Consider the following 13623-nt stretch of genomic DNA (forward strand, 5'->3'; position numbering starts at 1 on the left):
CTTTGGTCTGTACGCAAGGACGCTCTCGATGCAATCACAAGTGAAGGGGCAGTAGATTTTTTCATTTTTGCTTAGTTTTACTATCAGACGGGTAGCGAATCATATTTTCTCACTTTACTCTTCTTCCACTGAGCAATTGAATAGAAAATTCTTGGGTCACTTCAGTTATGTTACAATGATACCTACGGTATGCTTTAACGCTTCGCGCAAGTTCTGAAATATGATATTTTCCAGCAAAACTATTATTAGATTAAATATAGTTTCATTTCACATTGTATTGGATTAATGAATTTTTAGTTTTATTATTGTTCACTAGATTTGAAGAAATTACAACTGAGCAGTAACATAATTAAGGATAGACTAAGTTGAACTGGAAGAAAATGGTCGTTGTGGTTTTGAAAATAAATGAACCATGTGACTTACAGTTTTCAGGTCTAAATATACTGCTGGTATATAACGATACGCTGTATAGGCACATGAATGATAAATTTTTTACAACAAAATTGGAAAAGTTTGCTTACTATGAATATGTAAATAACAAACTTATGTCAGACTGTTTAATATCGTACAATTGTACATATAAGATGCAAGTATGCTGTTTCACTCAATGTAAGAAATGTATTATTTCCAACTCTCAATTATAGGACAGGGTTATTATTGATAATACCAACGTCTGCCAATAAGCACATTATCTCAAATGTTTGGCATTCAATTTCAAATATTTTGAAAAGTCATACGGTTCTACACGTTATTATATCAATATACATCTTGAAGGTTTAGCATCAACATATTTTATTTAAGAGCATTCAAATTCATGTTTTGGCGATATTAACTTTCATTATTTCAATTTTCAAACACCTCTTTACGTTTACCACAAGATATATCTATCGTTATTTCGAATTATAATAAAGGTCAATTTATAGGCGCATACAAAAGTTCGTACCATAATACATTATTTCATAAGTAGCAAGAATGTGTAAAATTAAAGTGTAATAACAAATTCATAATTACTTGTATAGCAACATTTTTACTGGTTTCACTCATTTTTAGTAATATAATATCAATTGGTGAGAATAAGCTACAACTCGCTAAAGTATACTACTTAATTTTGCTCGATTTTTCTTTTCGCTTAAAATCACAGCACGAATTTTATTATCAGATTAGCACAAGGGTAAAAATATTGAAACATCACACGTGTAATTATTTTGATTGTATTAAAAATATGAACATTTATCCTGAATATTCAATGATAATCGATACAAACGTTCACAACCTAACGTGACATCATTGAATACTTTCGAATAGTAATTTCGAATTTATTTTGATAATCTGTAATTATACATAAGACGAATGTAGCAAAAACGAATGTTTTCCTCACCATGTTCAGGTTAATTATGAATACATAATATGAAAGAAAATTAACCTTAATCAGACAGTATTAATATAATTATACTATTTCAAAATCCCACGATCAAAGAACCAATGAACTTTATGTAAAAAACTGATTTTATAGTTATTATTCAATTCTTCACTTCCTCACTCATAAGATACATGTCTCATGTATTTGATCAGCTTCAATATAAATGTACACAATATCTTTCATGGTGGCAAATTTTGAATGAATCAAACTGTGAAATGTAAATGTTGGAAAACAATATCCCTTGTAAAATAGCAAAGCAGTCGAGTACTAGAATATACTGTGATCAATGTAAGGTTCATTAAATTAATCAGTGACTGGTATTCCTAGATTTTTATTATTTACTCACTACCTTTTCACTTGTGAGAAAAATACTGATTTCAATTGTTTTCTGTACATTTATTTCCACTGATCGTGTCACTGTATCCTGAAAACGGGACAGATAACTCTTGACAAAACTTCATTTTCATATTTCGAATAAAAGCACCTGGAAAAACGTGGAGTCGTTATTCTGTGGTCACCATATTATTGGCTAGAGTATTTCTCTCGAAGTCACAATCAGTGACACAAAAGCAAAAAAAGAATTACAAACATTTATTCGAAACGGCCATTTATACCAATAAATTATGTCCCATAATCTCAGACGCAAGAATTGCATACTTGAAATTGGTGACGGATAAGGCAAATCTAGTTGTAAAATTTTTTAATTTATTCGGATAAGAAAAGTTCTTTATAGATCCACTTTTTCGAGTAGTGAGAAAAATATAGTTTAAAAACCATAACGTGTACAAAAGAACTACAGTCATTTTCTTTGCAAACTATAATTTTCATCAAACAAGAATGAGCTTGACGTCTACATGAACCACAACTGTAAATTTGACGTGTTACTTACATGTGGACATGTCGAATAAAAAATTTACTTTATTGATTTCAATGTCACAGAAGAAAAAATCAAAAGTTTGAGTAAACATCTACTTCATCATCATAATATCCACATAGGATGAACAATTGTTTTATTTTGTAGTGAAAAGAAGCGCACTCAGTTTTCTGTATCGCAAAAAATCCAAAGGTCCTCTTGGATTTAGTTTTTCAAACTTCGAAATTTTCATCTGATACAGAATCACGGGACGTTGTTACCGAGGCTGATTAAAATTTAGATAAACAACATTTCTCAGAGGCAGAGATTAATTTAGCTGATGCGCTTACTTTGAATTGCGTATATCAACATTTTTTTAAATATAATCCTAGATGCGTATTATAGGTACCTATATACAGAACTCAGAAAAGTGACCAATTTTGTTCGAAATTGAATCATCCTCAGTCTGATTTACAATGAAATAACTCAACGCAAAGATGATCGATGTGATTAGCATATATTTCTGGTTAAAAAAAATTAACTAGAATCGAAACATTACTTCAACTATTTTTAACAATATTCAGGCGAATAAGTGAAATTTGTATTGAACATCAGTATATCAACATAAACGTTAAGACCTAGATGAAAAAATGCATACGATATTGATTCAAATTCAGTATACATACAAACATTTAATAACAAGCCATTTCGACACATCTTAGCGCTTAAACAGCTATACAGGGTGATGTACTGACGCGACTGATAGCGGTACTGGCTCGTGAACTAGATAAACAAAAACGCATTTCACTTAATAATATTCTGTTCTTAAAAACAAGGCTAGTATTCCTCCTCATCTCCGGGTACCAGTACATCTCCATCTTGTTCTTCAGGCGGGGCAAAACCATCCTGCAATCATAATGACACTCTCACTCTTGTGGACTATATCGACTAATTCCATAAAATTTAAGATGTAAGAAATATAATATGTAAAATAAAAATAACATCATACAAGGCTTTCAGAGGCTTTTGAATATGGGTGACTAAAATTCAGTTTTGTAGAATAAACGTTATGCTGATAAATTAATACAATTGGATGTTTATCATTGAGTAAATATACACCAACTGATTGTTACTGGAAAGTAAGGTTCTTCAATTATGTCATTTTAATATCGTAAGATGAATTTTGCATCACTAGTAATGCTAACAAGGTATTTCATAAGTATCCGGTTTTTCTGTAATCCTTGCATAAAGTGGGAGCATAAAATTTAAAATTCGAAAAATTAAACTTATGGACTTGAACGTGACATAATTCGGAACGCTGAAACATGATATCCCAACGAAATTCAACAAGAATATAATCCTTCAATTGATCTATGTATAATTATTGAAGCTGAAACTCATGTCCGGACATATAAATTATGAAAAGGGTATTGATAAAATTGGCTGAAATGCTAATGAAATATATTTAGTAAAAATAATAAAACCATATTAACAATAATAAATAAGTATATAATTAACATAATTATAGAAATAATTTTGAAAAATCATTAAACACGTTTCAGAAAACGTGATTCGAGTTCCACAATTTGTTAAACATTTTTTAGACGGGATTAGAAAATGTATACAAATTCTAGCAATGAACACTAAGGGACATAAACGATATACACATTCAACAGATTTTTCATTTAATTACAAATGAGGTAAATAATTCGTTTTGTAGGAAAAAGGTGCTACACTATTAACGTAAAGAAGAATTTTCAACATGAATGAGATGATAAATAAAAGGAAATTAAATGAAAGAGATCTTGGGCCGGTAGTTATTTTTCTTCTATTTGTATATTGAGTTCGAAATTGAATTATATGAGTGGATAATACTAATAGAAACTCTTTATGGTTTCAACATACTATCTTACAATTCAAATTATCAATCATAGATATGGTCTACCTTACTTCCAATTGATAAAGTAAATTGTAACATCAAAAACTACCGGCCTGATCATGAAAAAATTATACGAAGAATCAAACAAGCAATGTACAAAGATATCGAAGATAAATAAACAAATTAATAAAAAATGATAAAAACTGACGAAACAGCGTGTGTTTAAGCAGACATAAATATGTAAGGAAGTTTCTTATGTGTACACAGGTGGCGGAGCCATTTAACAGAGTCATATTATTAAAAAACAAGGATTAAGAAATGTCGTAAACTGTGAACAAATGTCTGTAATCAAAATAAGTGCTGAAAAGAGGCTAACAATGTCAAAACTTAGGAATTTACTAGGAAAGTTTAATCAACTATCCCCTAAATTAATCCACAATTCAAGTTACAGTGTATTATTGTTTGTGTAACAAATACGCCTCAACCTCTAATTCCCCTAAAGATAAAAAACATCGTATACGAAAAAGCAACTATTCTGTTTCATCTGTAATCCTGATCAGATAAACTATTCTCAAATCTTTAACCTTATTGATTTGCTACTTGCTGATCGAGAAATTTAGGGGAAAAACACATGGAACTTAAAGATTTTTTTCAATGACAATCTGATTCGGTTTTGTTACAGCTGAAACAGGTCATTGCACTTAAATTTTAGGGGAGAGTGCTGGATATTATAAATAATTAAATATATTCTGAAAATTATTCAACTATTTTCAGGGTTATAGAGCTAAAGCAGTGAAAATTGGAAAGCTGTATAACAGAGCAAAATTCTTAAGCAAAGCTGTACGCCCTCTTGAATCCAAAGATTATTCTCTGTATTATAACAGCTGTTTACTGTCTTTGTCAAGCATAACTGTTGAAAATTTCCAATATGTACACTATGGCTTTTCATACTTACCATTAGTTGCAATTAAAAAGACATGTTTTCATCAAAATTATTTTAAATTGAAAAAGAATAGTTTGCATAGTTTCTAAAAATTCTCGGAATATAATTTTATATCAAGTGGAGAATATTTTCACAACTGAAGAAAAAGTGTGTAAACAATCGTGAAGAAAAAATTATTCAAATATTTTAGTATAAAGAAAAAGGATTATTTTCTATGAGTTCTTAGTTTGGTGACATTATCTCAGATTGTTCTGAAAAAATTTCAGAGATCTGATGACTAATGCGAGTTTACTATAGCTCATAACAATTGGTCAATTTCAACATATTTTCTATATGACATGAAATCTTTAATGAGACATCTTTTGAATGATTAACTTTCAAATGACTAATAGACGACTGCTATTGAAGTTGAAATTAATTTTGATTGGATATAAAGAATCATAATGAGTGTGAACCTGGCTCAAGAAAATTACTCAGTTATGCTTCCGATACAGCGATAAGCACCCAGCACACTCCTCGCTAATCTTGCGAAGACTGCATACCGTCGTAACAGAACTTTCAAACATATAATGAACTTTGGGCCTATATCAGTTGTTTGGTTACTTATCAGACAATGTTCATCACATGTAAAGTTTGTTTATGTGGTAAGTAATCTTAGCTTGCTCATGCTTTTGCTGAAATAGATGACCAGCAACTCAAATTAGTTAATCCAAGGCGCCCAACGAACGGAGAGCTACCGACAGACAGCGGGCGTCTACCTTAGAAAATTTTACCTTAAGTAAGTGACCTGCTATGGAAATGAAACATAACCAAGAAGAGATGCTAATAGGTCTCTTCGTCCTCCTGGCCATTCCCATTATCCTGAAATCATTAGAGTGTCAGCGTCTCTTCTCTGAGACTACCTCGCTGAATGCCTCAGTAAGTGTGGTCCAAGTTCAGAATTTTTTGACGCTGATCTCACTTAGAATAAGTGACCGTTGGCTCAAATTCTTACACGCCATTCTACAGATAAATGTTTAATCTCGGGAATAGAAACAATTAGTACTTGCTCGGCTAGTACAGAAAAACTGTGATGCAACAAATTTCAAATGATTAATGAGTATGGCACACCGGAGTTAGTAATTTTTTTAAGAAAACTGAAAGCGGGATCGATCTACCTAACAGAAGTGAAGATTTGGATTCCGACAAAAATTAACTCCTATGGAAATAAGTGATAACAGGCATTAATTCTCAATATATTATGATACAATGACAATCGGTCCACAAGTAACTTCCAAATTACTGTAGATATTTCGAAATCTCAAGTCAAAGGAATGAATTTTTTGTCTAACCAAATTGATTTACCGAATTTATATTTACTTGGGGGGGGTTTATTTATCATAGACATTGCGCTATACTATACTATTCTATTACAAACAGACGACTGAGGTATTTCAATTTGCAAGGAAATCTTCAGCACTGGTATACATAGAAATTTAAATTGCATGATACATTCAACCAACCCCATTTTACAATCAAATGGTTCTATTGATTGTAAAAAAAAAAGACATTTCCAGAAATAGATTGATATAATCATGAAATCATCTAAGCACGATTGCAAGAAATCAAAGAGCAAAGGAATAGAGCAAAGATAGTTACATTTTTTTTTTTTTTTGTTAACTGTAGTACATTGGAATATTTTCTCTCAACCAATTATTGGAGAATAAATTTTAATACAAAATTTTAAGCATAGTTAGACAAAGGATACATAAAATGGACTTTGGACAGTAACAGTAAGCAATTAATTGTGTCAAATTTTCCCCACTAACAATATTAATTTCAGAAATTTCTCATGCGGTCTTCATATTTCTGTTCCTACCTTCGCAGAAACTCAAGTAATAATGCTGTTTTTTGTTACCCTAATTAAAAGCACTTGGCTGCTCTATAGTAAAAAATGGAATTTGTCTTTGCGGTAATCATTAGCCAAATTTTTAATAATAAGGTAACGTGTATTACATACCTCAGTTGCATAAAGAACATCTAAGATCTTCTGAACGATTTGCGGTGGTTCACCATTGTCACAATCTTGACACATAACTTCAATATCTCGAAGTTTACCAAAGTAGAAATCCCTTTCCTTCTCTAAACCGTCAACGGTCAGTTTCAGCTCCATCAACTGCAATTTAAATCAAGCAACAATCAATAACAATTTCTATTAATATCAACGAGTTTTTAGGCATAAATGTGAATGTAAGGACTATCAAGATGAAATATAATTTACCTGTGCACTAAGCTCTTCAATCTTTCCAGAATCACCACGATTACCAACAGCAGCTAGTTTTGGTGCTGGACGTTGGACTTTAGGCACTGAATCAAGAATGATCAATTAAAGTACACTCATCTGTATTTGCGTGTAATAAAACGGGTATTATATTAATTATATACGAACAGGAAGAAGGAATTAGTTGAAAACTGAAGTACATGATTTCACAGGGGCCAAGTAATCCAGATTCAAAACCAGAATTAGTAGACAAATTTGGGACATAGGAAATGTAATGGGCATCTAAAATACAGCTTAATTAACACAGTCAACAAAGTATTTGAAATAAGTTCCGGGATATACAGAGATGAGTTGTTCATTTTTATCTTGATCGTGTTTTGAACTAAGAAAGTAATTGTTGAAAAATAAATTTCAGCGAGTTAATATAAGTTCTTTTAACCTTGTGTTTTAAGACCCGGAAAATTGACAAGTGTCCCTTCAATTCAAATTCAACCAATTTCACTATTTTTGATACCAAAAAGTAGGAAATTTGACTTCCATCAGATTAAATTGCATGAGAACTTATTATTGAAAATTGACCACGTATGCATGGACATATAGAGACATGCTTTCAGAAATTTAAAGTCACACTGACTCATCTACATAATTGTTACGGATAAGTTTCAATACAGGTGCTATACGGGAGTGGCCAGGATCTGATATAATAAAGCAGTATATTTGCGAACTTTGTCGCAAAATACATTTACGAATGCATAATGATTTTAGTCGAACTTGTTTTCATAAAGACGCTCGAGTCAGTAAGCGCTTTATGTGTTTTCTAAGTTTTGGGGGAAATTCAACTTATTGTTAGGCTTAGTATACAATGGGTCATACATCTGTCTGCAGATTGCTGTCGCAGACACAACACATGATTGCACCAATGAACGCACACAATCCATTACAGACCGGGCTTTACAGAAAACGTGCACACTGAGTAGAGATCCATCACTTTTCAAATATTAGAAAGATGAAAAAACTAGGTAGATCTCTCTCACAATCAGTGAGATGTGCATGTTTTCATTGTTAGTTGAAATTCCTATAAATAACAATCACAATTCCTGGATATTGCTTTGAAACCTGTCCTAATTGGTAAACGAAAAATTAGACATTGATAGCAAGCAAAATACGTGCAAGCAACTATGCAGAAATTTGTGTGTAACATCACAAATATGATTATACCAATGGACATGAAATGACAACGACAGTCTTTATTTAAATTTAACAAGTATTTTCCAACTACTTGATGAAAAGAGATGCTAAAACACGAATTTGCTTTTGTAACATTGCATATCCATTTATAGCATAAACAGCCTATATGAGTTGACATGATTTCTATAAAATATATCTCCAACAAAAATGAAATGGTAATAAATAAGAAAATGATAATTACTAGCTTTGCCTACTGGCTTCGAAGTAGGCGCTTGAAGGGGAGATGGAGGCCCCTCACCTAGGACGAATGTCATGTTATGTTAGTTTGATTTATGGTAACAATGGAAGATAATCTTGAATGTCAGCGAGCCACGCAGGTTTCTTTCCTGTCAATTAATTAAGGCCGTTGGACTGTTTTCCGGGTGAGGGGATCGAAGAAAGCAATTCTTAGGTGTTCGAACTTTTTCCCGCCTGCCACACTAAGCCCCGCAGAACCCAGAAATAACACTTTCTCTGATACAAACTATTCCAGATTTTATAGATGGTTTTTCTAGTGTATTGTCCTATGTGGGGTATTTTTTCGTGTTAAACTGTTTCATCAACTATTGATTTCCATGTTGTGAACATGATTTTCGATAGGATTTCCAGGATCTTCCATAATAATCCATGTATTACAGCTTAACTTAGCAAACGATTTTCTTGAAAACAACATGGTCAAATCTAACGAAATTCACATCTACTCGTAAATGTGCCTTTCTTAAATTTCGTCCTACATTTCAAAGTTTGTGTCTTACAAACGGCCAAACAGTCCAACTTTCTTAACACGATAAGGTTTTAATTCTACGCGAGCTGTAGTCAAAGATTTTCAGATACTCTCAAATGTCTGATAGTGCGTAGTTGATACAACTTTCTATACAGATAAAAATGTAACCGCAAAAGCAATGGTTTTATAATTTTTTTCACAAATGGTTGATTTGCTGATACATTTACCACATATTCCAAATTGCATACAAATACGCAGAGTGACACAGGACTATCTCTCTATAGGGTACCAATGTGTTTCCCTTGAAAAACTGTGACAGAAACATTTTTTACTTCTCACACGAAATTCGTAGTTTGCAAATTGCAGTCGTTTGAAATTGACCTATCCAGTAACACTTAATGGCTCAGAACAGAACAAGAAAAGGGCTGCCGGCTCGTCATTTAACCTCCGTACTCTCGGCAGCTGCCCTGAGCCAACAGGTACTACCAGATTGGCCAGTTTCAAACGGCTGTAATTCACAAATGACAAACTTTGTATCAAAAGTGAAAAAACGTAACAGTCGCAGATTTTCTTGAGAAACACACAGGTATCGGTATGCGGTGATATTCGTGGGTCACCCTGTATATAAATACATTTTCGCAACCTAATATTATCAAAGAATTTCCCACATCTCCATAGAAATACTTCTTCAATTTTGGTTATTCACACGTATTTCTGTTAAAAAATAATCAATGTTAAAGAATCCTTGTTTATGATCTAGATTATTTTTCCTGATGCATTCCAATATACGTATACTACAACAATGCTAATTTCATTCAACAAAGAATTGCAAAATGTGACATTGCAAACACAAAGCAACCGAATGAAACATTATACTTGGAATGCGGTAGGAAGAATATTGAAATTACTTTATTACAAATACAAGTGAATGAAAAAATTCATTTTTATAGGGATATCAGAAAATTTTTGATGTCACGTTATGACTTGAAGTATAACTAAAGTTTGACAGAGCAATATTTCATCTATTCTCGTTTTCAATTATTTTGAGACCCAAATCTAATAAAGCCAAAACATATTGTACGTAAGAACCCTGAATTAATAAGTCAGGATTATAATATTATGTAATTATTTCATGATCGAAAGTCCAGGTTATAAATAGCTTTCGCCATCATCAATCTTGTCGTATACAGAGTATATACAGTATAAAAAAATAATGGTACCTGTGAACTTTGTTATAGATAGTTTCGAATACGTCAAACGTCATTAGTTATATAAACATTTTCAAAAAAACTTCAAGTGTTTCAGTAGATGGTGGTAGTACTTTGTTATTGTAAGGGAAAAAAAAAAACCTTCGGCAAAACTAAGAGTGAGATCGTAAATATCGTTCATTGCAACGTGACATATGAAAATTAAAATCAAATAAAAGTACCGGCTCTGCCAACAGGCTTAGATGGAGCTTCACGGGGTGTATTGCGTTTTATCAAACCAGACCCTCGAGGTGCACTATGTCCACCTCCACCCATCTGTTCATTTCCTCTCATAGCTAGGGCATCATAAGGTTCAGAGCCCGAGTAGTTCGCGTCAAAGAATTTCTTGAACCACTGCAGAAACTCAAAGTTGTCCTGGAATCTGCCTTTGACAAGCCTATCGATCGGGACGATCTGTAACGACAGACGCAGTATCCGGAGAAATGAAATAAAATTAAAACCAAATGTGACTAAAAAGAAATTACACGAATGAATGAGTATAGTGTGAACAATCATAGTGTACAACACCGATTTGTTGCGAATCATTTAAAACGACATATTTGGTAAACTATTTCTGAATAGTATAGAGCTTTCGGATAAGTAAACGTAGACCATCAAATTGAAATAAATTTTCAAATCAATAAATTTCCGAACAATAAACACATTCGATCAACAAATGGATAAAAGCATTGTGTTACGCCTTATCAAAGAAAAATCAATATAGTTTGTTGGCAGAAGGGGTTGTTTTCCTCCAACATATATGCCAATCAATGCTCATGCTAGGGGAGTTAATCTATTTTGTTTGGAAACGAATTATGCATTTGAATGAAAATTAAAATTAGGCTGCACATCAATTAATAATTATATGTACTGAAATAAATATTTGCGCAATTCAATCATAAACCGTATATTTGTCACAGTAAAAGGTATCTGAACTATGATTGGCGGTATTTCTGTAGATTTTCTGTGCAACCCCCTACTTAGATATATTTTCAGTTGGGTAAAAATACCTAACAGGCCTAGGTGAGCTTTGTTACCATGTAATTGAAATAAAATATAACATCACCTAAGTATAAGTGATAAAGAAAATAAACTAAATGCAAAATTACAGTTGCATGAAGTGAATACATGGTAAAAAATATCACATGACATTACTGATTGCATGCCATGCGACTTGTACATAATATTTCTAAGAAAGAAAAATGGATAAGCTAGAGTGTGATACCAGCCACAAATAAAAGCAAATACGTTTGTTCAACATTAATAATGCTATATAATACATGAAGTGGTGATGGATCAATCAATAAAATGGTATAAATGAAGATGTAAAATAAAATTTGGCAAATGAAAATGAATCCATGCCATAACAACACGTCAAGTATACAAACAACTCGTAGCAATAGTTTTAAAAATATATTCAAGTACCCGACTGTTGTTTTGGAAAAGTGTTACGCTGTTGAATATGCTTTTGTTGCATCTGTGGCTGTTTTGGATGAGACGGTAGTGGTACCAATTGAGGATTGGACAAATTATGAGTACCATCGACGCCTGAACCAAGTGGAATACACCCACGAGCTTCGTAGCCGTCATATTCTCGACCGTCATAGTTAGCATCAAAGAATTTCTTGAACCATTGAAGGAATTCAAAGTTGTCTTGAAAACGGCCCTTTATCAGCTTGTCCACGGGTATAACCTGAGCCATTTTTACCCATCTTTTTACAATTGTGACAGAAATTATGATGACGACGATGATAAAGCTGTTCAATATTTTCGGATAACAGACTACATCAATCAGTAAAGACTGAAAATATCGCCTTACCTTATCGACGTTCATTTTCTTGAATCCACCCTGAAGTATTTTGAAGTTCTGTATATATTCATGCTCCAACACAGTCCTAAACTTGACACGTTTCAAGGGTACACTGCCAGGAAATAACATGTCCATAAATTGGCAGTACGCTGCTCCCGTGCACAATTCTTCTATCTTGCTGAACGACGACGAAAGGCAGTCGTTAACCCACGCCAGCATGTCATGACGACTGAGGTTATCGCTCGTAACGTTTGTGGCATAAACGTTCACTGCCATACTAGCAACTATTGATCTGCACGTAAACAGAAATATACACAAAGTTAGTGAAATTTGATTAAGTTTTGGCAAGGGACTGTGCTACCATTCTGTAAAATCTGTAAGTCAAGAATGTGGTGGATATTGTGACACAAGTAAAAGTGTTTATTTGTTGTAATAATATTTTTTCAACAGTCAGTTAGAGAGCTATACAACGAAATGCAAGGTTGAACTATAACGTAGGCGACACAAAAAGTATCCACTATTGACGAAAGTCAAAGACCTCCAGCTGAAATTGTCGAAGGTTGGATACGCGCGAAGAAGTATACAGCATTGGGGATAAATAACATCAGGATTTATTTATTGATTGATAGCGCAATTTATGCGAGCACTCTCGAGTGTATATTGAGGGGATAGGAATGCACGGTATTCTATTTTAGTTATTTCCACATTCGGCATGCGGTTGTCGGCGAACCTGATTAGGACATTTTATTGACGGATCTGATCTTCCGGAGAAATCTTCCCAGGTAGGCAGATATATAACAAGCAGAACTGGCTGTACACATGGCCGATGAATAATGTAGAATTAGTGGAGTAAGCCGGGCAAACAGTACCTGAGAAAATTCTTCGTAAACCCACAACGGGAGTGGTTCACACGTAGATGACAAATGTGCACTCGGATGTTCAAATACGCGTAAGGTATGAAACGGAAATTTCTAACGGTTTCTTTTGCGGCAATCGTCAAGTATATCACTAATATTGTGAACAAACTAATGTTAGGGGTTCTTGAATTTATATGAAAAGACGTAAATTTCACCCCTGATTAACTGATATTCTCATATATTGTTTATTTTTACTCGAAACCCAGGAAAACGCGCGCGGTATGCGATACCGGAATTTTTTTGTCAACTGTCAAATGGCGGAAAGTTGATAAGCCAACGCAGCCATTTTGCAGGGGTTTTTACTCGAGTCTAGTAACCTTGTAAATAACACTGAACACGATTG

The 13623-nt window shown here is 33.2% G+C and overlaps 1 protein-coding gene across 5 annotated transcripts; it reads right to left on the reverse strand.

Annotated features, from left to right (window-relative positions):
- Positions 1-275: 275 nt before the first annotated feature.
- LOC124182497 (microtubule-associated protein RP/EB family member 1) lies at positions 276-13544 on the reverse strand. Of its 5 annotated transcripts, XM_046569870.1 has the most exons (8): positions 13233-13542; positions 12373-12655; positions 10736-10967; positions 8785-8841; positions 7356-7441; positions 7095-7250; positions 5869-5956; positions 276-3179 (listed from the first exon to the last, which is right to left on the reverse strand). In XM_046569870.1, exons 2-7 carry the CDS (start codon positions 12637-12639, stop codon positions 5918-5920), a joined length of 837 nt encoding a protein of 278 aa, XP_046425826.1. In that variant the 5' UTR covers positions 12640-12655; positions 13233-13542; the 3' UTR covers positions 276-3179; positions 5869-5917. The 5 variants fall into 5 exon arrangements, with proteins under 5 accessions (XP_046425826.1, XP_046425806.1, XP_046425816.1 ...); XM_046569850.1 differs by lacking the exon at positions 5869-5956 and having other exon boundaries at positions 13233-13541; XM_046569860.1 differs by lacking the exons at positions 5869-5956; positions 8785-8841; positions 10736-10967 and adding an exon at positions 11979-12246 and having other exon boundaries at positions 13233-13544.
- Positions 13545-13623: the final 79 nt, after the last annotated feature.

The sequence above is a fragment of the Neodiprion fabricii genome, chromosome 1 (genome assembly GCF_021155785.1).
Source record: "Neodiprion fabricii isolate iyNeoFabr1 chromosome 1, iyNeoFabr1.1, whole genome shotgun sequence".
NCBI lineage: Eukaryota > Metazoa > Arthropoda > Insecta > Hymenoptera > Diprionidae > Neodiprion > Neodiprion fabricii.